This window comes from Austrofundulus limnaeus, unplaced genomic scaffold (assembly GCF_001266775.1).
Source record: "Austrofundulus limnaeus strain Quisiro unplaced genomic scaffold, Austrofundulus_limnaeus-1.0 Scaffold4, whole genome shotgun sequence".
Lineage (NCBI taxonomy): Eukaryota > Metazoa > Chordata > Actinopteri > Cyprinodontiformes > Rivulidae > Austrofundulus > Austrofundulus limnaeus.
This window is the reverse complement of record NW_013952406.1, coordinates 3793497-3819889: the sequence shown is the minus strand read 5'-3', so window position 1 is coordinate 3819889 and position 26393 is coordinate 3793497. Positions and strand designations below refer to the sequence as shown.

The 26393-nt window shown below is 39.8% G+C and overlaps 1 protein-coding gene across 3 annotated transcripts in view; it reads left to right on the top strand.

Annotated features, from left to right (window-relative positions):
* The first annotated feature begins 1414 nt into the window (after positions 1-1414).
* axin1 (axin 1) overlaps positions 1415-26393 on the top strand; it is a 30190-nt gene continuing 5211 nt past the window's right edge. Inside the window, exons 1-8 of one of the 3 annotated variants that reach the window (XM_014023766.1) lie at positions 1415-1632; positions 2840-3025; positions 8735-9709; positions 15824-15964; positions 17328-17424; positions 19110-19247; positions 24736-25247; positions 25350-25508. In XM_014023766.1, coding sequence (XP_013879220.1) covers positions 8826-9709; positions 15824-15964; positions 17328-17424; positions 19110-19247; positions 24736-25247; positions 25350-25508 — 1931 coding nt within the window. In that variant the 5' untranslated portion in view covers positions 1415-1632; positions 2840-3025; positions 8735-8825. Of the gene's footprint in view, positions 1633-2839; positions 3026-4587; positions 4819-8734; positions 9710-15823; positions 15965-17327; positions 17425-19109; positions 19248-24735; positions 25248-25349; positions 25509-26393 lie in introns of those variants that run through there. The other 2 variants (XM_014023758.1, XM_014023749.1) reach the window with 2 other exon arrangements.

Below are 26393 nucleotides of genomic sequence, written 5' to 3'. Positions count from 1 at the left end.
AGTGAAATTTATTTTCACCAAAGTCTCCTGATGCATCTCAGTAATCCAGGTAAAAAATCAAAAAGAAAAACATTGGTATTTGGATCATCAAGTGCCAGGAGTTATACATCGGGGAAACAAAGCAACCACTGTTCAAAAGAATGTCCCAACACAGACGAGCTACATCTAATGGCCAGAACTCTGCAGTTTTCACTCATTTACAGGCCAGCGGTCACTCTTTCAGAGATGAGGATGTTCTCATTCTTGATAGAGAGGAACGTTGGTTTGAGAGAGGAGTAAAAGAAGCCATTTTTGTGAAGAAAGACCGTCCATCATTAAACAGAGGTGGAGGCCTCCGTTTTCAGTTGTCCCCCTCCTACAGCGCTGCTATTGCCAGTATCACTCCACCCCCTGTTAACAATAAGTGTTAATTAGGTGTCAACGATAGCCATGTGATGTGAATATCAGTCACATGGAGGCAGMGCTTAAAAGCCTGAATTTTGCCTGAAACTCTCAGACTGAAGAAGTCTCTTGGAGGAGAGACGAAACGTTTCATTAGAGAAGAACCCGTCCAGAAYACCTGTACAATTTTTTTCTTTTTCACCAAAGTCATTTTCTGTTCATGTAATTTTACTTTTACTTTGTTATTTTTCTCAAGTACCTCATAGACCTCTGGAGAAAACTTTATCACATTATGTTTTGTGACAATTTTTCATTTGCTACCACATCAAATCTTTTGCTCAATATCTGTAAAGCTGACTGAGTTATAGCCATTTTTAGTTTTACACAATGTGACGAGTGGCAACCATCCCAAAGTGCATCGTAGGTGTAGGCCAAGTTTCTTTCTAAGAGTTTAATTCCAATCAGTGGCTGGATTTATGATATGTTTTTACTAACTGTGTAGACAAACAGACAGAACTGATTAAAAACATTATTTTGCCTTCAGTGATGGGTGATAAGTGTATTGGCATTAGATGGGAACAAAAGCAAACTGACAAATTAAGAATTTAGTTTCAGTTGGTTTTAAAACATGCCAGTTAAGCTTTGTTCAAGAAGAACAAAAGTTTTTTTTCTCTCATGATGGCCATCCAAAGGAGTATTTCTTTTAAAAATAAAGTTTCAAACAGAAAGAGCTTAAATCCTCATCGCTCGCAACATCAACAGGAAAGATACAGTCGGGGACATTTCATTAAACTCATTGATGAATTTCTAGGTCAGGCTTGTTGAAATCAAAGATCTAAAACCTGGAATAGTTTTTTTATGTTTCCGTCACAAAATACTGAAAAAAATAATAAAATAAAAAAATTGGTGGTTAATTTTCAGCTTGGAAAAGGACAACAGTCACCGCGGCATGTTCAAGCTGCCCCCCTGCTGGGCGGCCCATCGATACGCCGGTTTGATGTTGGATGAAAAATAAGACACCCCCCCCCCCCACCACACACACACACAACAAACGGAGGGCTGGAACACAGAGACAGAAACGCAGAAAGAGAGACTAGAAAGGGAAGAACCACCGACAGATGGACTCTGCTGTGATTAAAGATGGCGGTGATCTTCACCGCAGACTACGAAGGAGRAAATTCGACGTCTAGAAGAGCGATGGGAGTTGTCTGCGGTCAGAATCAGGAGGCACGCAGTACGGAAAATGATCAGGTACAACGTCTGCTTTTGCTTCAGTAAGAATGGAAACTTTCCTTTGTATCGTTCATCGTTCTAATACGTCTGCGACCGTTTCCGTTTTTTTTTTGTTTCATGTCGGTGCCATGCTGTTTTGTTGCATCCTCGCTCTCATCAAAAKAAAGCCCATCATTTGATCTGACCAGTGAATGTAGATCTCCTGAACAGACGACTGAAGACCACAATAAACTGAGCAGATACATTTGAAATGTGTTTTATCTTGGCGGTTCATCCTTTGTTCCATGGTTCAACATGAATCGCCATATTGCCATCAGAAATGTAGGCCTTTTTGGAAGCGTTTCCCCCATTTTTTTTGTAGGAATATCACAAGCATTACATTCAGCAAAAAAAAAATCAACTCAAGTCTGCAAATTGCTCAATCTTCTGTGCCTAATCCACGAGACTTGTTAGTCATGATTTATTCAACCTGGACAAAGGACATCGGCAGGACTCCTGAATACATTTTCTGAACTCTTTTGATATCAATCTTTAGATTATTTTCAGAACAATCAAGAGTTCTTCGTTAAAACCCGTGTTTAAAARGAAGCAATCTTGATTGTGAGCACTTGGAGAACACTTGTCTAAATGTTTTCACAGGCTTTTGTTCTTCAGAGGGTCTTGAGCAGAGATAAGCTTATTTCAGCCAAAGTCTACAAGGAAATGTAAATCCACACTGACAGGTGGAACAAAGGCGTGCTGAAAGAACTGAATCAGGGGACATGAAGTTGTCTTCTGGGAGGACTTAACTGCAGCTGGCCGTTTGAGAGTAGAAAGAACTAAGGGGCGTATTTAAAGGAAAAAAATGCAGAAAGTTTCTGAGAGCTGCATTGATACAAAACACGAGTTTTTTTTGTGATTTTATAATTAAACCATAATCATAGTAATGCAAAAAAATGTATATATTTTTTATGTTGCTGTGTCTGTTTGGATAAAAGAAAATGTGTGTTCATAACACATTTTTAATGAGTGTTGCTAAAACTTTATCTCAGCAGAGGGCACCATGCTACCTCACCAGTTTTTGTATCAAACACTGAAAAGTATACCTCATATTCWACATGCATCCATTGCAACAAATAAAATGTGTTTTCTGTTTTCTGTAATTTTTTTTATTGTGCAGTCAATAATGTCATTATTTTGCACAAGAAACATGCATTTAACATAACATTTATTTCCTACATTCTAGGAACAAATGAGCAGCGAAGACAAACTCTTAAGGCGACGTTCGTCTCCAGACAGACGTTTGCCTTTAATCGAGGTGAAAGCGGCTTCACTTTTCCTGCTGCGTGCCGTGTTACGCACCCAGACGATGGACTCCTCGGTAAAAAGTTGCACAGCTGCTGGATGCAAAAGGAGGACAATCAAACTCAAGGTAACACCTGTTTATTCACACGCAACGCATTTTTTTGTTGACATTTGCAGCCTCTGAGTACTTGAAAGAAAAGCTGAAAATCCCGAACTGACGGGGAGGTTTTAATAGCCCTTCTCGTCTCAAGAAATCAGTAACTATTGGATTTTTTTTTTTTTTTGTGAGTCACATTTCTCACACATAAATTTTGCAAACCTCTTGCGGAGCTCTCAGGTTTGAGCAGAGATTTCAGGCGATCAGAAGAGACAGAGTGTGAAATATATGTTCTTGCTACATCGCTCAAACGCTCCCATTAAAGTACACAATTAGAAGCATTTGGATGTTTTAATGATGCTTCATCAACCTTTCATGTTAGACTTCTAAAACTGTGTGCCTGCTGGATGATTGCCGGCAGTCAAAGCACACGATGCATTTGATCCGTTCCTCTTTGCACTTTAAAGTTGTTCCAGTAATGACGGGATCAAGTGCCTCTAAGAGGGCTGTGAGCACAACAAGGCACTGTTTGAACTGACACATTTGCTTATTAAATTGGTTTTAAAAAAAGTCCTGGAAATGGTTCTTCTCGTGTCGAAATTATATCAAGAGATGTTCAAATATAGCTTGTAGTTTTATCCAATGATACAAAGTGTGGATGGACATGTCAGCTTTTATTGTTTTGTTGTTTTGCACTTGGCTGTAACATACTGAGAGCAAAAACCTTTTTGCTTGAAGTATTTTTTTTTCTGAGTTTTGGATACTCCTCTCCTTGTGGCACAGTGTATGACAAAACAGTTTCATGGCAGAGCAAACAGGAAAATATAACTTCCTCTTAGTCAACTGATTTAACTGATCAAAGTATCTTCTGCGCATATGTGTCATGTGGTGCAGTTTGTGGTGAGAATAAAAACCTGCAAGTGGCTCCGTAATGAACTCTTGTTTGATCAGCTCCGTCAAAGCTTCCTTGTTACCCAAGATATTTTGCAGATGCTTCAGATAAGTGAACACAGACATGTGGTAACCCCTTTATTACCCATTTTAAACTTTATTACCCATTTTAAACTTTAAACTTTTAAAATAATTCGGCTGTAATTGCACATCTGTGTTGTCCGCACTGTGAGACTTTACATTTAAGTTGGTTGAGATCATTTTGCACTGAAAAAAGGAAAATTCTGATTCCTAATGTCAGATTCTGATACTGCCTCTAAAACAAAACATATATTTTTTTATTTCTTGCGCAATTCTTTATATTATATTTTTATTAGTAGTTGTCGTATCGTTGTCAGTGTTAATTTCATTTTTTGTGTAATGTCTATAGTTTGTAAAGTAGACTAACGTGTGAACCTCTGCTGTGACACCTGAATTTCCCCTCGGCGCAACAATAAAGGCTATTTCTATTCTTCTAACAATGAGCCTTCGGAGGCAATTGATAACAATTTTGTATGTTATAGATCTACAATTATCAGGTATATAATTTATTAGCACAGTAATTTTTTTGTGTATAAATAACATTTGCTCAAATATGCCTTTATGTTTTTGGTAAGTACATGTGTTGGAAGAGAGAGGGAGGTCATGAGTGCACCTGACAGGTTGCAGTTCGCGCAGTGACCGGTAGGGGCGCTGTGCAGGATCTGCTGTGTGCGTGCAGCAGCCTCAGCAGCTCGGCTCAGACCGACTCACGTTCAGCCATGAAGAGCCGACTGTCCTCTTTGTTGATTTTAAAGTCCCGCACGTCGGAGCTATGCCAGGGCTTGTCCTAACTTGTGTCGGTCCAGCTGGCCGACATAAAGGAAAGCAGGCGGAAGATCTCCACCGGTGAAGTATTGTCACTTTTTTTTTTTACCCCCTCCTCCTCCTCCTCCTCCTCCTTCTCAGACTTGTAATGCGGGGAAATAGATTTGTATATAAATCGGTGCGGGATTCTTGCCGGGTGCGTTTGATGTTGCGGCGGGGCTGATGAGAACGCTAGCGGGCGGTTGTGTCGCGCGTTCAGTTTCGCGGCTGTTTTTTTTTTTTTTTGCGGGTTCCTGCGGGGGTGTATTAATAGTGTGAGAAAGTTGTGCACTTGTCAGTGGGCTGCTGGAAGGCCCTGGCTGTGTGTGTGTGTGTGGAGTTTGTTTCGGCTCCCCTCCCCCACCCACCGCTCTCCGCTCCTTCTGAAGAGGCCGAGACATAAAAAATAAAATTAAAAAACGTGCAGAAAAGCCTCGCGGTTTTCATCTCTAAATGACATTTTCCCGGAGCTCGACCTTTTTGTCTGAACGCGAGCTTCCGTTCACGAACCTGACGCCATGATGATCCCTTTCATCCAGGTGGGGAAGGATGCGCGAGCGCCCAGAGAGGCAGGTGATGGTGGCTTCAGCATCATTTAACTCCAGCTGCTCAACAAGGCATTAAACCTCCTCCTTTGTGGGATTCTAATCCCCCCCCCCCCCCCCCCCGCACATCTGGCCTCGCGCAAGGTGCACGCGCTGCTCGCACCAGCATTGTTGATTTTTATGACTGTATTGGAGCGGACACAGAGAGTAGGTGTGCCCTAAAGGAAAGGGTGCTGGCAACCATTAAATGATATTTCTCCTGGAATCACAGTTAACCCTGCTGTCAGCCTTTATAAAATCATAATAATCATCTTATTTTATTTTATTTTTTACCCCCTCGTTCATCTTTAATCCTATTAGAGTCAACAAGTGCTCAGATTTATAAACAGGAAAGTAATTTACACTGGAAATGTGAGACCAACTCAGAGTTGGGGTGTTTTGTTTTGTTTACGTATTTATTTATTTTCACCAGGATTTGGATCTGCCAGCAGCTGTCAGATTCCAGCGTGGGCGTGTGAATTTAAACAGTCAGCTGTGGCCATATTAGACCTTAAATTAAATATACTGGGAAGCTTAGTCATAAGCCGTGCGCTCCAGCCAAACAGCGAAATGCATCCTTGAGAACACATTCTCCTGAATTCGTTCATCAGCCAGCCGAATCTGCTAACAGCGGGGGGATTAATTAAAATCAGCATGTGGCTGGAGGTATCAATATGTCAAAACGTCCATCCATTTTTTTTATAACTGTTGTTTCTTCTCAGTAGGCTCATCTCCAGCACCGTAGACTGGTTGCAAGTCCACCTAAGAGACAAAAAAGAATCATTTATTCAAGATCTCACTCACATCTAGAGATAATTTAGTTATAATTTAACCTCACACAGGGCCTCCACAGCGATTTGACATTACAAACACATAAATGGCTCTAACTCTGTCAGTTTTACAGACGTTGGGCCTCATGCAAGAACCGTTCGTACGCACAGATTTGTTCTTAAGTTGTGCGTACGAGTGATTTAGGAGAATTTGTGACATTCACCAATGTTTTCGTATTCTAAGATTTTCTTCAGATACATGAGTGGTCCAGACCTGTCGTATATTTTACGAGCAGTCAGTCTGCTGTTATCCAGACTGGGGTACGGTATGGCTTCTGAATAAACGAAAATGATTTAACACAGTTGTTTATACTTTTAGCAGCTCTTTTTATTCCACAGCTGACCTGCTAAAAATGACAGATTTTCTTCTCTGGATCTCTGACAGACGGACTTCAATCTCTGAACTCGTAAAGTTCTTCTTTTTAATTATCGCTGTCATTTTTCATGAATGGACACTTCCTTGTATCTGAGGCAGGAAACATAGCCTTATYTGGTGTTTTMGGGGTGGTAATTATGCTAATCTCCTCTCACGTGCACGAGCAGCTGGATACGAACAGGTGGAATTTACGCAGCTCATTTACACACTTTTCCTGAAGATAGAAGAGTTTGTTGAATCTGATGTGACATGTTCGTACGAACCCTTTGTACGAACAAAAGTAAGAGAAATTTAGGATAAGAATACGAACATGTTCCTGCATGAGGCCCATTGAGCTTAATTTTGTGTGATGATAGCTTATAGTGAACCCCATGATATTCTCTGAGCGCTCACACATCTCACTAGATCTTCTGGAATGACATGATCGTGCGTAATGTTTGTCCTTTCTTATAAGATGATTTTTGTTAAAGCTGGTACAAAATCCAGCAGATGATATGTGTTCTGTTAAGGAATACTACCATCTGCTAATCAAGTCGATTATGTTTATTTTTGAACTTGATCTTCAGACAGTTTCTGGAATTCATCCTGCAGACCCTGTCTTAAAGGGATCCACGATTAGTTGTAACATTAAACTTTATTTGATAAACATTTATTTTAACTGTAAAATAAAGACTAATAATACTGTAGGCTGTTTAGTTTAGTAAATTTTTTTAAAATATATTTTAACACGGACGGAGCCATTTTATTTACATGCAAAGCATTCTGGGTAAATGATGACATCAACTAGGTCATCGGTGCGAGGCTGCTAGCGAGCTATATCCACCCTGAAGGTTAATCTTGGACAATATCTGACGATCGACTCAAATCTCTCAGCCTTTAATTGAAATGGATGGAGGACAACAGAGCTGCTTCATGGAAGAAGAACCTCAGCTTAGCCTGTTAGCCTTCGTGCTAGCCCTCACGCTATATTGCCTTATATGTAATAGCTCGGCGCTAGCGCGACAAACAAGCTAAACTGAGGTCCATCCATATTTTCAGTTGCAGGCTGATTCATTTTTGTGTTCCCCTCTCTGTCATGTGGATGYAGGARCTCAGTGATGAGAGGAGAATGTGTAGCACTGAGCTAATACATATATATGGTGATAGCGTCGGGGCTAACGCTAAAGCTAACAGGCTAAGCTGAGGTTCTTCCATGAAGCAGCTCTGTTGTCCTCCATCCATATTTTCAGTTCCAGGCTAAGTCATTTCTACCTTCTCCTCTCTGTCAACGCTCTCAGGTTTCATTTAAAAGAGTCGATCATCAGATATTGTCCAAGATTAACCTTCAGGGTGGATATAGCTCGCTAGCAGCCTCGTGCCGATGACCTAGTTGATGTCATCATTTACCCAGAATGCTTTGCGTGTAAATAAAATGGCCCCATCCGTGTAATATATTTTTAAACTTTTATTTTAAAAATTGTAAAAACTGAACATCCTACAGTATTTTTAGTCTTTATTTTACAGTTAAAGTATATGTTTAACATATAAAGTCTAATGTTACAACTCATCGGGGATCCCTTTAAAGGTTCGGTGCAAAAATGAGTCAATAATCCATTTGTTTATCAGGCGGATTTTAGTTTCAAACATGCACCAGGTGTTGGGAAATCTCTTGTGCAGAGCTCGAGTGGTGGTGCAGAAAGGAACGCCACAATAAACAGCACAAAATCAACAAAAAAAATAAAAAAAAAGGTGGAAAAGAGAACAAAGCTGCAAACATCATCTCACATCATCATCATCATCATCATCATCATCGTTTCTTTATAAAGCACAATAAAAACCAAAGTGCTGTACAGGAGCATAAAATAAAAACAATGAACAAAGTACAGTAATAAAATGAACAATAAAATCAAACAAAACAGCAAAGGCCGGCCTAATGATCATGCTCGTCAGACTCAAATGCCTGTTTAAACAGATGAGTTTTTAACAGAGACTTAAACTTATTGTCACATATTTGCTTATTGTGAATTCTTCCGACTTCGAACGTCACCAGTCGGGAAAAAAAAGGTTTGACATTAATCTGAGAATGATCTCTTTGTGGTAAAGGAGTACAGGAGCGATATCCTGACGAGGCGAGCAATGATCTGCCTTGCAGTCATGTGAGCTGCATCTCATTATGTATTCTTCTCCCTTGCAGGAGTTTTCTCTCAGCGGCATAAGCAGAATTCTGGATCCAGCACTTGTGCGATTCGGGCACTGCGGGGACGGAGGTTTTGAATGCCGTGACTATGAGCATAAGCGACCAGAGGGGCTGCGGAGCAGACCTGGGAGGCAGCTTCACTGAGGATGCTCCCCGACCTCCAGTACCCGGGGAAGAAGGAGCGCTGGTGTGCGGTGACGGTCGCCAGCACGGCCACCCCGGCCACCCTGGCCTCTCCTCCAAGAGTGAGAGCGCCGAACGTGACGCGTTGGCGGCCGCGCCGCGGCGACCGGACTTGGACCGGGATTATGAGCCAGAGGGCAGCGCTTCCCCGACGCCACCCTACTTAAAATGGGCCGAGTCGCTTCATTCTCTGCTGGACGATCAGGATGGCATCCATCTGTTCAGGAGGTTCCTCAAGCAGGAGGAGTGTGCCGACATGCTCGACTTCTGGTTTGCGTGCATCGGCTTCCGCAAACTCGAAGCCAACGAGGCTAACGAGGAGAAGAAGATAAAACGGGCAAAAGTCATTTACAAAACGTACATTCAGGATAATCATGGGATCGTCTCCCGACAGATCAAACCAGCCACTAAGTCTTTTATTAAAGACTGCGTGATGAGGCTCCTCATTGATCCCGCCATGTTTGAACAGGCTCGGACCGAGATACAGACCATGATGGAGGAAAACACTTACCCTCTGTTTTTAAAGTCCGACATTTATTTGGAATACACACGGACAGGAGGCGAGAGCCCTAAGCCGCGCAGCGATCAGAGCCKTGTTTCTGGGGAAGCGAAGGGACTTTCGCTTTTTTTACCAACTTTAAATGAAAACGAGGAGTGGAGATGTGACCAGGGGCCAGAGGGGCAGCCTGAGTGTGACCTGCCGCCGAGCAGCCAGCTCACTCACAAACTGCTAATGGAGACGCCGCGAATTGGCAACAGAGCAAGATTCCAGGACAGCCATGAGTACAGGTAAAACCTCCCAGGCATCTAAAAAAAAAGAAAAGAGCAAATAAATAAATAAATAAACCACTTCAGCTCAGCTCAAACTGTGCAGGTTTCCCCTGCAAACTGCTGAATTAGAAATAAAGCTGAAACCTCACATCAGTGCCAACGCTGCCATAAGTCTGAGATGAGAACAGAGTGTATCGCAGGGGGAGCAGAGTTCAGCGATGCTTTGTGAAGTGGAGAATCTGCACCTCAGGTGGTGAAGAAGTGTAGGAAGTTAAAGTGGTTACTGGAGGTTGGAGCAGAAATCCTTGTTTTTTTGATGCTGGTTCTCTGGGAATCAGATGTTTTTTCCACTGGGCAGGCTTTAGTGAAACAGATGAAGGTGATTTTGATCTAAGCTGTAGAAAAAAAGACCTTTAAAGTGGCAACACAGAGCACAAAATCAACTTTTGACATTTAAAAACATCCTTTAATAATGTTGCATGTCTGAGATGCATTTAAAAATTGATTTTCCCTCCCACCCCTCGTACTGAAAGCTACTGTGGAGCTCGTCAGGTTGAAGAGCATCTCTCCACATCCCTCAGCTATTTCTTCTTCCCTTGGGGCTTTTTAACCTAAGATTGGTTTGCATAATTTATCGTTTTACTTACTTTGACTCCGAAATATGACTTTAGCAGTTTTTATTGTTTAATTTCTGATAATTTTGGCGGATAAAATAGGTTATTTAAAGTGTTGCTTTTTGCTTGTGCTGCTATTTTCTGTAAAGCTTTAATTCCTCTCCATCCAGCTGTTTATAACAGATTCAACTGATGTATGCTGAAATTATAGAAATCTTTTTAATCACATTTTTTTTTTTGTTTTATCCTGTCTCAGTGTTGAACTTTTTATCTTAAGATTGGTGATGTCAGCTCTTGGGATAAACCATTCTGCTAAAATCTCTATAACAAAACTAAAGGAGGGGGAAATAGTTTGACATAAGCTTTTATAAAGTTTGCTGGTTCATTTTTTTTTATTTGTCAGTATTTTAATCTAAAAGATAACAAATTACTGTAACTTCAGCATCACAAGTTTTATGAGATAATCTTGTAATTTTTCCCTACAAACAATTGTAACTCAACTAAATGAGTGGAACATAGTACAATGCAAGATAAAAATCTTAATCTGTCGTCGTTTTTAGAGGAGAAAAACATCTAAATCTTGTTGTGTTTTTTTTTCTACACAGAATGAGGGGTTCTTGTGTTGAAGTGAAAACATCCAGCTGTGACATCTTAGGTGATTGCAGCTCCATTGGTGGAGAAAATACTCAAACACTGTACTTAAGTACAGATAAACAGACAAAAATGTACTCTAGAAAAGTAAGAGTACCACATTAACATTTTTACTTGAGTAAAAGTAAGTACTTGCTTTTAAAATACTTAAAATATTAAAAGTAAAAGTACTTGCGTAARGTTGTCGCTAATGGTCTACAATATCATGGTGTAGGGCTGCCACGATTAGTCGATTAGTCGACGACTAATCGATTATTAAAATAATCGATGACTAATTTAATAATCGATTAATCATTTTCTTTTTTTGTTTGTTTTCTACTCTGTTTTTCTCTCCAAACTGCTTTGACACCTTCCACTGCCACATCTGCCTTTCTGTCCTTGACACACATTCTCAGTAGTGATAACTGGGGTAGGCRGTGGACGTCACAAGACATTATACAGACAGGCTCTGGTATCWTTTTAAGAAAATGAAAGAGAAACCTGTGCAATGCAAAATCTGCAAGGCAGAACTTGCCTTCCACAGCAATTATTTTCAGTTAGCATATAGCTAAAATCTAACCATGGTTATATAATAGCAGCTGCATTCTGGCGCGATAAGCTGTATGTTTATATTCAATTAACATATGATCCAATTAGTCGACTAATCGAAAAAATAATTGGTGATTAATCGATTATAAAAATAATCGTTTGTGGCAGCCCTATCATGGTGTGCCTACTGTATGTATACTTTTAACACATAAATTGTGTACCATTTTGGCAAACAACGCTGCAGAAGCTGTAAATTCATCATCTCCACGAGTCGTTTTTTGAACCGGTGAACTTGAATAAGTCTTGAATAAATGAGGCCGTGGATGGTACATTTTCTCAGGCTGACTCTCTGTGATGGAATCCATTGTGGGTGGGCTTGTGTCGCTGATGCTCCAGCAGGATGTGGAACCAACCCTGCTCGTCTTGAAGGAGGGTCTAATGGTATTTTCCTGCTTTGCAGTGGTTCAGTGGACCAGTTACAGCAYTTCCCCTCTCACCATTGATTACTGTCAAACTAAAAAAACATTAAAAAAAACATAATGTGATGTGAATGTAACTTGTAATGCAACACATTACAGAAATGTAGTGGAGTAGAAAGTACAGATACTTAAAGTAAAATGTAGTGGAGTAAAAGTTGAAAGTACCCATGTTTACTTAAATACAGTAACAAAGTTTTTTTTTTACAAATTTCTTGTACTTTGTCACTAAGGCTGCAACTAATGATTATTATAATAATCGATTAATTGTTCAATTTATTTTTTAGATTAATCGATAAATTGAAAATATATATATATATTGACCTCTTTATTCCAAAATAGAAAATTTGGACTGACTTGGCAAATTGCACAAAAAACAGTTTGCCATTTGAGATTTGTGTTACTATAATATCCTTGAAAGTCTCATGTTTTCTCTCCATGAGCTTTGTAAAATATGTCCATGAGGGACGAGTGTAACCTGAAATAAAAGTGTGAACTATTATAGTGAAGAAGTCTTTATCTCTGACCATGGACGGTKTCATGTCAGGGATGATCATGTTAAGAACACAGCTGCTTATTACAAGAATTCATTWAATGACTTGTTTTATTTGCCATGTTAAGACAAGTAGGTAAGTGTCTTCACTCAGACATTGTCAGCAAATTAAAACAAAGATTAATCGTTAAATTAATACCATCATAAATTATCCAACACAACAAATCGATAATTAAATTTGTTAAACTTTTAATAATCAATTTTTATTGATTTTATCGATTAGTTGTTGCATCCCARCACTGTCTGTTTCACTATAATGTCTTTCTGACACACAATTCTTCCTGGTGCATCCCGATTGGACATCACAGAGATGTTCTCATAGCAGCAGGGTTGTGATGACAGACAGGAATTCACATCAGCTGACAGACAGACGGACAATACCTACTCTCTGTGTCACAACGCACAATGCAGCACTTAGGAGCAGACACAGAGTAAACCTTTATTACCATTCCATCTAGTAAAATACACGATTGGCCAGAAATGAACTCTGCTGCTGCACATTTTACCCCCAGTTTCCTGCTAGCGTTWAGTTTTCTTACATCTCATCACATTTTTCCAGTATCTGCAAAATGCAAATGCTTGTTTGCAGAAAAGGCAGCACATTTGTTGTAGATCAGTGCTTTAAATCTGATCTGAAACAGTCCAAAAAATAATTTAAAAAAAATAACTCTCCACCCAACAAAKCACCTCAGGGGTGTCAGCCATGTGCATGTAAAGATCGTCAAGCCAAACAATGAAAACTTGTTTAAACTGAATGAACTTTTCCTTCATAGTTTTTTTTTTACATAATTTTTTTTAGTAATCAAGCGTTTGGCTGGAATTACAAAAAAGTAGAAGAAAAAAAGACACGCTTCATATTTAAATAGCCTCTTAGCATCACTCGGTGTTTCTTTTTTTTTTTTTTTTGTGAAACTAAATTTTACAGCAGTTGTGTTGGATCCCTTCAGAGAATGCCAACAGAAGACATTAAAAAGTCTTTCAGATCAGCTTCAAGAAGTGAGACGACTTGAAAGAGAATGGCTTTTGTGCTCATTAATGTTTTGGGGGAACTTTTGAAACTGTTTAGTTTTGTTCTCACTCTAGCGGGACGTGAATTTCAAAGACGAGCTTTTATTCTCTTCGGGATACAAGCACGAAAACAACAATGTGTACAAGCAAATGTGTTTCTTTCAGATTGACGTTATCGTTACTCTCTATCTGCTGAAAAGAACTGGCGAAGTAAACTTAACTACATATTTACTTTTGTTTAATGATGACTTTTATTATTACTCAGCTTTACAACATTAGCAAAACGCTTTGTTTTTGTTCAAAAAGAAAGCTTTTAAAGAAAACAATTCCAATATATAGAGCATTTTGCATTTTTGCATTTTAATGTTCTGTACTGGCTTTTTGGCGCACTAACAAAGCTAGCAAGTAAAAGTCAAGGCTGCCTGTCGGGGAGCCAGCCAGGCCATTCACAAACACCACCTATCGGCCCCACCCCAACCCCACTTTGCCCCTCCAACCACCGCTTAATCAGGTGGGGATTGGGAGGACCCCACCGCCACACCAAACATGAGTGGGGTCATATGGACCCCACAAAGACAGCAGAATTGAGAAGATAGTTCAATTATGGTATATTTCTATCACTTATGGTTAAATGTTACAAATCAGAATTTAATCTGCTTCACATTAAAGAGCTCATTTCAGACAATTATTCCTAATTAGGTCTGTGTGATTTGATTCTTCTACTAAATGGAAATGGATGTTTTGGTAAAATGTTTCCTGATCTGTTCAAACCACATGCTAAATTAGATACTAATTTCCTAAGGTCACGCTTTTCTAATTAACAACATTCACTTAATTGCCTTTTTCTTTTCTTTTGTTTATGCTGCCCTTTCACCATCTTGGAGTTGTAAATGATATTCCATCGTCTGTTGATGTTAATAAAGATTTGTTGGTCACAAAGGTTTCATGTGAACGCGCGCTTCTGCATTCCAAGCAGGGAGAAGCTCAGGGTAAATGCTTCAGGGGATTCCAATTTGAATAAAAAATAATGATGCATGGCATCTATAATTCATGCACACAAGCCCTGTCAGAGGTCTGTTCTGCTAAGTGTGAACGGTGTCAAATAAAGACCCCCCCCCACCCCCTTTTTATTTGTAGATACTGTGGGAATAATGTGCATCTCTGACAGAGTGGTGTTACGCTTCTCCGATTCATTCAGAGTGACTTAGTGTGGTAACAACAAACAGTGTTACCAGCTAGTATATTTGCATACATCGAACTAATGGMACACAAGGACAGTTTTAAACTGTAACATTTAGTTGGTCTGCCTACACTTAGTGTATTTATTTCACTCAGAGTTTTTTCCACGTTTGCTGTTTAATAAAGAAATACGTTATCCACCAAATTAAAAGTCAGATTTAGGGTTTAAGTATGTTAATGTTGATATATTTAGAGAAGATTTCTAACCCTYATTTACTCCCTAAAGTTGCGCCTTTTATGGTATCGCTAATGCTTGAAGATTATTAACCTTTTACTAGGGTTGGGAGATATTGGCACATAAATTAATCCTAAGTAATTGTGGCATTTAGCCAATAAAATGACATAATATGACGATTAATCCCGAGTCCCTGGATGCCTTCATGTCCTAGTCACTTGACCAGTTTAAATCACTCTAGTGGGAAAGATTTGCTTTCTGTAAAATCTGTTCCAAATTGCGTCAAATMTACAGACTTCAGGCTATACATCAGTTTTTAAATTATGTTGATAGGTCAAGTAAAACTAGAATTATGGTAAATAAAGTCAAGAACTTTTTTTAAATGTTCATCATATCTGAAATGGAAAGGAGCATCGAGCGGACTGACCAGGGAAATCTCCACTCAGTCTTCCTGGTGGAATTATTGTGCCAAAAAAATAATCCAGTAAAGTTTTTCTGATGAATAATTGCGCAATAAGACCCCCACCTCTGTATAAATACTCACAATAAATTTACAAACCTTTTTTTTACTGTTATTTAACAAGACAGCTCCCATTGAGATTGCAGATCTCTTTTGCAAGAGCAGCCTGGGCATGAAGGCAACCTATTGTACATATTTTTGTGTCATATTTTTTTGACATTTCATGTCAAAAATGGCATAAATTTCAACAATTTTAAGAAAAATTGTGCCTGAAAAAGTATGAAATTTCTAAATGGAGAAAGTGAAAGCATTAGATGGGGACCTACTGTATAAAAGCAGTCGTTTTCTGGTAGCAGCTGTGCATTGGGCTTGATTTCAAATAAACTCAGTTACAGATTTCTGTGCATTTCTTTCCTTTCCTGTTTCAGGCATGCATCGTGCCGGGAGCCCATCAACCCATACTACGTCAACACCGGTCACGTTCTGGCTCCAGCTACCAGCGCTAACGATAGCGAGCAGCAGAGCATGTCCAGTGACGCAGAAACCATTTCCCTCACAGACAGCAGTGTGTAAGTATCACACAAATGCATTCAGCACAGGGGTTGTTAAATCTAATCATGCAGGGCTCTAATGCTGGTGAAGTTAATATCTGAACCCAAAATTCCCATTTGTGTGATCTCTTACAAAAGACGATCTCATCAGTTGCCTTTAATCAACCGTTCAACTCATTTTTCCTTCCATTTGAATCAACATAATGCACAGGAATGAGAATCCTTACCTACTGATTTAAAAGAACCAATCTTTACTAGAGCTGTGTATTGGCAAGAATTTGGCGATACGATACATATCATGACAGAGGGGTCACGATACGATATATCCCGATATATTGCGATACTATAAGCAAGGCGATATATTGCGATATATTGGGATTTTTTGTCCAAAAATTCTATTAAATAAAAACCTCTTACGGGGGAAAAAATGAAAAACCAAAATTCGTTGTCTCAGAAAATTCTAATATTACAGAGACATGCTTTTGATACATTTAACTGTTATGCTTTGTATGTATTTTATTTTATTTGTTTCATATTTCTTATTTCATCCATGTTTTCAATTATTAGACTAAATTTGACAATAAATAATTTGAACATATATTTTTTGCAGCTTTTAGTTTTTAATATTAATTTACAATATGGTCACCCAACACTTAACAATGGCCTCTACCTCAAGAGGTAGAGGAGCCAAATGGCTGGCTCACTGCTGCCAACTAGTGGTCAGAGGCTGAACTACAACATAAAAATGAACGGCTGGCAGGAAAGTTGACATTTTAAACCTTAATAAAAAATCGATACAGGGCTTTAGAATATCGATACAGTATCGGGAAATGAAATATCGTGATATTTCAGTGTATCGATATTTTCTTACACCCCTAATCTTTACTGTAGCTTATTTAGCTCACAAATTTTGAAACCAGCATCATAATTTTTAGTCATCCGTGATTTGTTAAAGCTTAGACTTCAGTGGAGTCCATGGATCAAGTTAAGTCCTGAGTCCTACTGAAAGAAATATCTAAAAGAATAATCTGTTTTTGGTGCAGATTCAGTGGGTGGTTTTATCCGAAGAGGCTTCAATGTTTGCGCAGCTGGACAAAAATGTTTTTGAAGCTGAATGGATTAAAAGCTAATTGCTTCTGAGCTTTCGGCGCAGGGTAGAGTGAAAACCAGTACGACCAGTACTACGCAGGATTACACATTCATGCGTGTGATCTGCTGGACCACACGTGGTGCATCAGGGACACCAGAATCCAGACTTTTTTGGTGTTTGTTTCAGGCAAAATAAAAAAATAAACGCTGTGAGAAGCGCTCAACTTCAAAGCTGCCTCTGTTGTTTATTCATGAGTCTGTTTTATGAAAATTTCTTTGTTGTTAATTCCAGAGATGGGGTTCCACCCTTCCGATACCGCAAACAGCATCGCCGGGAGATGCACGAAAGTGCCAGAGCGAATGGGCGAGTGCCACTACCTCATTTACCTGTGAGTTATTCATGGCTTCTTTCCTCTCTCTCCCCCCCACTTTCTGCCTCTACATCCCTCTCTTTGTAACTGTCTGTTTCTGCTTAACATTTCTCTGCTCCACCACTGGAGATGTGCATATTTAGGCTGCGCTGTGTTCCACYGCTTGTGATGGGGTATAAGAATAGCTGATGGTGAAAAAGAAGGCTGTCTAAATGCAGCTTGATGCCTGCCTGAGCTGCTGCGCGCTGAAGTCTAGCAGACATGAATCCTCCTGTGTGACAGCCTGATGCCTCCCTCTGCAGCTTCTGCTGCTRCTTCGTAGGAAAACCTTGGCCCTAATTAGGCCTCGGAGTGAAGAGTGAAATTATAACTCCACACATAGCTCCCTATTAGATTGTAAGGATCGACTAAAGAACGGAGAGCAAATCTGTGCTGTTTTATTTAGTATTTTATAAATGTGTTGGTTAGAAGAATTGGCMTAAAGTTTTGTTTTTTGAATATTAATTTCTCCTCCTATACTGTTTTACTTAAATTCATTTTCATATATTTTTAACAGCTTTGAATAAACATGTCCTAATTTCCCTCTGGGATCAATAAAGTATTTTTGAATTGAATTGAATTGAATTGTCTGCAGCAGAGAAATCCACATCACTTGAGTACTTARTAAGGAGATTATGTTTGCTGTCTAAAAATAGGTTTTATTAACCTCATTAGTTAAAGGGGACATGCCATGCAAAAATCCACCGTTTTAGCCAATAAATGCATTTTGTTGTATTCGGGGTCTCTAGGAGTGCAAAAAAAWTTTTTGTTTCTCCCAGTGCTGCGTAGGTAACTTTATATTCTGTTTGGGTCATATTTTTCAGCCTGTTCAGTTTTCTCTATTTTCTATGTTTTCTGAACTATTACGTCAAAGTATATGCACTGTAAAAATGCAATGTTGAATTTACTTAACTGATTTAATTTAGTTTGTAAATAAAACGCTTTTGCGCTGCGTAACACCTCTSTCAAACTAGAAAGAACTGATCTGGAAGAGACAGCCTCAAAACGAGTTGATCTGAGACACACCCCAGAAAYGGGTCAAAGAGAGGCTTGTGGAGTTACATTAATAAGGAATTCAGATCAAAGCATCGCAGTTCCACTTTATATAGACCCCAGCTGAATGATTTAAATGTGAAAAAGGATTTAAAAGCAAATGTATTTTATAATAATCGCAAAATTACACATGCAAAACAAAAATGCTATCAGAATATTTTTTGTGAATGTTTTGCAAATATGTGAAGGATTATAATACGAATATTAAGTTTAAACCTCAGGTCCAAACTCAAGAATGTGAATATCATATTGTGGAAATCACTGTTTTAAATGATTGAACGTATGTTTTAACAAAAGGCTGAGGTTCAGTAATGTTATTTGAAAGTAAAGTGTAATTAGTGCCTGAATGGGGAAAAAAGATGGACAGTTTTCTTAACATAATGTGATATTGCATTTCACTAAACTAAAACAACTCTGTTATTTCTCAATAGAAGATGATCTTGGTCTAAAACTATAGCTTAAACGTTGGTAAATTCACGTTTACAGTCCTTCTGAAAGCAAATCTCTTCAGTTCAGTCTCAGAGAGGAGCTGAGGTGCTCAAACTGTTCCTGACAGTAACAACGGAGGTGGACCAAACTTCCTGCTCACAGTTTGACTTTTCCTCCTCCAGCGCACAACCCGGATTCCTAAGGATATCCACGTGGAYCCGGAAAGGTTCGCCGCCGAGCTGATCGGGAAACTGGAGGGCGTCCTGAAGGAGAGGGAGGCGCGAGAGAAACTGGAAGAGCGGCTGAAGAGAGTCCGACTGGTACCTTTACTGTTTTACTTTCTGTCTCTAAAAGCACAAGCTGATTCAGCACTTTGATAATTTAATTAAGCACGTGAAGGAGAGAGGGTTTCACACTGAAGAACGTCGTCTTGGATCAATTACATTAAATATGGTACAACAACCTACGCTCTCTATTTTACACATTCCAGTCATGCTGGTAGGATGAAAATGTGGGCGTCACTGCTAACACGTTAAAATATGGATACCTAAAGATGTTCAATTTCAAATGAAATTTCATTTAAATYATTAATGGTCTTTATTTCTTTGAAAGAAACCAATCCAGGGTGTCTGTAGGTACTTGAAAAGTCTTAAATTCATGTATCTAAAATTAAAACCTTGAATTTGTTAAAAATGTGCAAGTTGGTCTTAAATATGTTACTAAAGGTCTTAAATTTTGTCGGACAAAAGCGCTTAAAGTTCTCCGTCTCTCCCAGTCATCTCTGCAACGCATTTCCTGATGGTAAGGATGAGGAAAAAAAACAACTTGTCTTGTTGTGGTTCTTCAATCCAGTGTTGATGGATTAACTGACGCAGCTTTCAACAAATAAAGAGAACCAGAGTCACAGTTTTAGCCAATCAGAGCAGAGCAGGGCAGGTCCTGCTGTCTGTGAGCAGAATCATAATCGCAGGTGAGGTAATCAGAGATGCTCTGACTTTTTGCTGCCGAGGAGAAACCTGAACGTTCCACCCGTCTTCCCGAACTGAGCCCCGACCTGCCCGAGACATTTGTATCGAAAGTCTAACTTTGTATTAAAAGTTAATGTGTTTGAAGCATTGTCGTAATTTTACAGACGTGTGCAACTTGCACATGTGACCAAACTCCGGGTCTTAAGTTTAATTCAAGGTGGCATTAAAAGGTCTTAAAAAGTCTTTCATTTGACTTGCTAAAAGCTGCAGATACCTGCCTTTCACGCCAGAATTTTAAACTATAACCATCTTATCTGAAAAGGGACAGAGTTAAAATCTCAGTCCGTTTTCTTCCACTTAACCGGGGTCGGGTCACGGGGGCAGCAGCCTAAGCAGAGAGACCCAGACTTCCCTCTCCCCAGCCACTTGGACCAGCTCATCCGGGGGAATCCCAAGGTGTTCCCAGGCCAGCCGAGAACATAGTCCCTTTAGCGTGTCCTGGGTCTTCCTCTGGACCTCCTCCCTGTGGGACATGGCTGGAACACCTCACCAGGGAGGCGTCCAGGAGGCATCCTAACCAGATGAACCACCTCAACTGGCTCCTTTCAACGTGGAGGAGCAGTGGCTCTACTCTGAGTCCCTCCTGGATGACTGAGCTTCTCACCCTATCTCTAAGGGAGAGCCCAGACACCCTGCAGAGGAATCATTTCAGCCGCTTGTATCCGCGATTTCGTTCTTTCAGTCACTACCCAAAGCTCGTGACCATAGATGAGGGTAGGAACATGGACCGACTGGTAAATCGAGAGCTTCACCTTCTGGCTCAGCTCTCTTCACCACGACAGACCGGTACAACGCCCACATCACTGCTGACGCAGCACCAATTGGCCTGTCGATCTCCCGCTCCATTCTTCCCTCATTCGTGCACAAGATCCTGAGACACTTAAACTCTTCCAATTGGGGCAGGACCTCCTCCCCGACCCGGAGAATTCACCCTACCCTTTTACGGCTCAAGATCGTGGTCTCGAATTTGGAGGCACTGATCTTCATCCCGGCCGCTTCACACTCGACTGCGAACTGCTCCAAAATGCCAAAGTTTTAACCAGAAGTCCTATGCAGTGTGTAGTGCTCAGAACATGTGTTGGGGATAATTCTCAGCTATTACGACGCCAAATATTAGCTCAGTATCTGTAAAATTGTCTGCTTTTTTGTGTTTCCTAAAGGCATTTGGCAGTGACAGCCGTTTTAAATGGGATTGTCTTCAAAGAGTAATAAACATTTGTTGTGATTATTTTATAAGTTGTATTAAAATCCATCCAGTGGTTCAAGAGATATTCTGCTAAAGCCGCAGACAAACAACCACATACATGGGCAAAAACCTTATTGCCTTTTGCCTTCGGCGGCGGGCAATAATAACGAAGAACGTCAGATCTTTATGATCAGACAATGTTTTGAACTGAAACTATGAAGAAACGCTCCTTGTTGAAGCAGCCAGAAAAGATTAAATAGTTTTGAAGAATTGTCATGGTGCAAATGATATCAAAGAGCATTTTATTCCTTACTTTACAGAAATAACAGGACGATTTAATAAGCTGATTGCAGAGCGTGTCAGTGGAAGCCTGACAGGTGGACATGTGTGTACCGGGCCATCAGGTTTCTAACTTTCAGAGACAAAGGAAGCCTAAACCCATCTGTCCCTAATGAAATAAACGAGGCCAGCCGTGTGAGCGTGGAGTAAAGCGAGATGAATCATTTGGAGAATTCTGTCCTTGGCCTGACAGCAATCTGGCTTAGTCAATGAATCAGATGGAGCACCTGCACACTCGGCCACTTGTAAGCCTGGAAGAGTGAGACGCTTGTTTGATGCCACTTGAACGGTGATGAAAAGGTTGCCGTTACCGCAAATGAAATCTCCCTCAGTACTCGGTGCCAACTATTGACTCCCTGAGTGAACGATTTATGTGGCGGTGCCTGAAAGGAAAGAAGTTGAAGCTGCCATCACAGAGATTTAGCTCTGCTTTATATAAAAAAAAAAGGGCTGAAGGTAAAAATGCAATGACTTCCTTAATTTGGAAATATTCTGAGCTAAGGCTGAGCAACTGAATGTCCTCAATGCAAACTGTAAAATAATAAAAAAAATATATATCAAAGGTTATCCTGAGCTATATCAAAAATTGAGACGTATCGTACAAAATCCATTTTTTTAGCATTAAATACATTTGGTTGTGTACTTGAAGTTTCTAGGAGTGCAGAAAGTTCAATTTAGTTCCTCCCGGTGCTGCAAAGATGCCTATTTTCTATTTGAGTCATAGTTTTCAGCCCGTTCAGTTTTATTTATTTTTGATGATGTTTTCTAAAGTATTACATCATATTTTTCACGATGGAATTGACAAATAAGTTCTGGACTTACCAACTTCATTCTCTTCTGGCTCTGGGTCAGACTCTGGCTCCAACATGTGATGGTGCGTTTACACCAAACGCAATTTCAGCATCAGGAGCCTCAGGTTTACATGCAAAGTCTATGGAGGACACGCTTCAATCAGCGTCGGGAAGTGCTGCGGCGCCTCAAGCGCGATTAGAGCAGCGCGATTTGAACGATCTGAGCGTTCGACGTGTTTGATGAGCAAATCGCTGAAGTTAGAAAATCTGAACTTTTGCAGCTCGACGCGCCGCGTCAACCAATCAGAGAGACTCCACTGTGTGACGTAGCGACATATTTCCCGACGGGACAGTTTACTGAATGATGTCCACTAACCTGAAACAGACGGAGAGGAGCTCTTTAGCTGAAATCGAGTGCCTGCAGTCGGTGTCCTGACAGGAGATACAGTATCCGCACCGATGCGTGGCAGCGACTCATCAGACTGGACTCGGGACAAAAATAGTCCTGAAAGCGAGCTGTGAGCCTCTCCCGCAGCTCCTGGGTGATGAAACTCAGAATGTCTCTGAATTATCTGGTGAATTAATTATGAATTAATATCTGATGAACGTGACATGCTCTTGCTGTCTGTAAATAAAGCAAAGCACTTCCTCGTCCGACATTAAACAGAGCCTGATAGATGAGGGAGGGGCGGGGAGGCTCTTGCCGTGCGAGTGCTTCAAGAGCTGACCTGCGTCTGACCTCAAAGTGCACAAGCGTCCAGCTTGAAGCGTTGGATGCGATTTTGAAGCTGAAATTGCATTTGGTGTGAACGCGACACAAGGCTGGATGGACAAGTCTTCGGTTGCTGACATCTTTTATTCATTTATAAACAAAATGTTTCAGTCGTAAACCCCTCTATCAAACTAGAATGGACCAGTCTGGAAGCTGGAGGGGGGCGGGGTGTGAAGTGCCTCGTTTGGATTTAAAGAGACAGCCTCAAAACGAGTTGATCTGAGACACAGCTCAGAAAAGGTTACAATAAGGAGGAATTTAAACCAAAGCATTTCAGTTCCAGATTATATAGATTTAAATGTGAAAAAGGATTTTAAAGCATCAAATGTCTCCTTTTAAAAGCGTTCACTCCAGTAGTTTTCCAAATGTTTCGCAATTCTGATATGTGGGTGTGCACTCGATATAAACAAAGCACTTGTCTGAATCCACCAAAAAACAGGAGTGACATGATCGATCCATATGAGGCTGACTGTAATCTGTAGGTGAACATGATGGAGTCAGTGTAGAATCTGAGAGGAGATGTTTAGAAGGAAATATAAGAGTAAATCTGCTAAATGTGAAAACAAAGGAAAAATATATCAACACCTAATATAAAAGCTGCATTCCCCCCACCCAGTAAATATCCTCGCAGCCAGTGTTCTATAAAGTACCACAAAGTGATGAGTAAAAGAACAAGTATCTTGCCAAAAAAATACTTTGGTAAAAGTTAAAGTATCCTTTAGGAATATTACTTGAGTAAAAGTCTTAAAGTATCTGATATTCTTTGTACTTAAGTATTAAAAGTAAAAGTATTGATTTAAAATGAGCAGTTAGATTTTCTGTAATCACATTTATTAGGAGGTGACCTCCTCAAAAAACTGCAGAAATGACTATAATGTATTAAAATAATGAATTTATGTTAAATTTAGGATGCACTAGTCTAGCTGTTTCAGTTTTTATACATGTATCAAGGCTGCACAAAGCTTTTCCCCAAAATYAAAATCTATCTGAGGGCTGCGGCCGAATGCAATAATATAATTCATGAAATATAAATACTTCTTAAGTACAGTCCTTTTATTTGAATGAGTATGTCCTGCTGGACTGTGACATGATTTGTTTGTGTACAAACTAATACAGTATCAGAATTTTATATATTTATACTTCTCATTCAACCACAATTAAATTCACTATCTAGGAGGCACAATTTATATGGATAGTATTTATTTTTTACAATAACAAGCTGGAGTGAAAACAAGCAAAAATGAAATAAAAGTAACGACTTTCTACTTTTTGCCTTTTTTAAAAAAATGTAAGGAGTATAAAGTACAGAAAATTGTGTGAAAATGTAAGAAGTAGAAATAAAAAGTAGGCTGAAAAAAATAACTCAAGTAAAGTACAGATACTCAAAAATTATACTTAAGTACAGTAAAGAAGTATTTGTACTTAGATACTTTACAACTCTGCTCGCAGCAGATTCTGTCCTACAGTTTTGTTCCCTGCGTCTGTCATGACAGGACTGTGCAATGAGTACCAGTGGCTTGTGTTCCAGATTTGTTCACAGATTTATTCAGATTCAGTAACAAGTGAAACATTTTTGGTGTTAGAAAAAGTCAAATCTGTTCTTTTTAGGTTAAAATAGAAACTAGTAAATTGTGTTTGTTTACACAGTTTATTGTCTCTTATTTGATCCTGTTTTGTGTTTTTGCATTAAAGGAGGAAGAGGGCGATGAAGTCCCCACATCCTCAGCCTCATTATTCTCCAGTCTCAGGCTGCCCCCTAGTGCTTACTCACTGAATTACAACCCCCGGTACGCTGACACAACCTACAGAGACGCCCACGAGGAAAACCCAGAGCTCATCTTGGACGACCACGTCCAGCGGGTCATGAAGACGCCCGGCCGCGAGTCTCCAGGGGCTGACCGCCACTCTCCCAAGTCCTGCTCCCCGGATGGCCTCCCACGACTCAAAGGGGTGGGCCAGTCAGGCCCAGGTAAACATCCAACCAGGCACGGCTTTAAAGGGGAGACGGGCCACGCGCACCATCACAGACACGTGCATCACATCCACCAGGCAGGAGTGGGAAAGCCCAGAGAGCAGATGGAGGCTGAGACACATGCACACGGTGGTTTTCCATGGAGCTCAGAGGCGAGTCATTACGCCGTAAAGTCTCGCAGCTTCGCAGATGGTGGCGTGGGATCCATCCCTGGGGAACACACAGGCTACAGGTCTGGAACAAACTCTGTTTTCTGTCGTAGAGCCAAACTCTTCTATGCTTTTCTTCTTATTATTTTATTTATTTATTTATTTTTTTATTTGTGAAACAACAGAGGTGGTACGCAGTGTAAGAGAGCGTTAAAGAGGAGCGAAGAAGTGCGGCCCTGTGACGGGTCTGAACCTGCAGTGGAGATGGAGAAAAATCAGAAGATTATCTTGTGGCTGTTGGACGGTCAGAAAGAAATGGTTCAACACAAGAGGATTCCTTACGGGTCAGTAATCAATGACCTTAGTCAACTTTTAGGTAGATTAAAGAGCAGTTCTTAAAGCAATGCGTTAGCATTAGACTAAAATCATATTATGTTAAGAAAAGACAGAGCTGTAGCTCTTTGGTCAAACTTTGAAAGTACTCATGCTCATAGTTTATGTTGTTATGGTAGCTGAGAGTCGTTAACATCAAATTTCAGCTCAATGTCTGTAAAACTGACTGAGTCAGAACCATTTTTTGTTGTCAGCTGGCGCTGGTGTTAATCTTGATTTGGATTCACTCTAAAGGTTTTTCAGTTGTGGATGTGCATCCAGAGATTATAATCAATACTAGAAACTTTCACATTATTAAGGTCATTTTTTCTTCGGTACGTTTTTGGGCTCATAACTTGTTCCATAATTTTTGTGCTGTTTCAAAACTGTATATATCAGAATACTCAGCTCCTTCAGTACAGTTTGGATGTAAATTTTGGTATTTCAGCAATTTATACATTTTGAGATATTTATCTTGCTGTCTTCAACATCCTTAACTTTATTCAAAATGTTCATAAATCTTTACAGTACCTTTCAACTTTTGTTCTGGTTCTGTTTTTATTTTTACCTTTTTGTGCTAATTTCTGCTTTCTTCAGCTTCTGATTTAGTTGTTTTTGTGTTATTTTTGATTTTTTTTGGCTATTTTAAAACAAATTTTAAACTTTTTTGTACTCCTTTTTTTGTCTGCTAATTTTATTTAATTTCTCCTTTCACCGTCTAACTGCTAATTTCAACTTATTTCTGCTACTTTTATCCTTGTTTAGCATGTTTTAGTCACTTTTTCAGTGTTGGGTTAAGAATTTGAAAAATGTTGAGCTATATATACAGTGTGTATATATATATATATATATATATA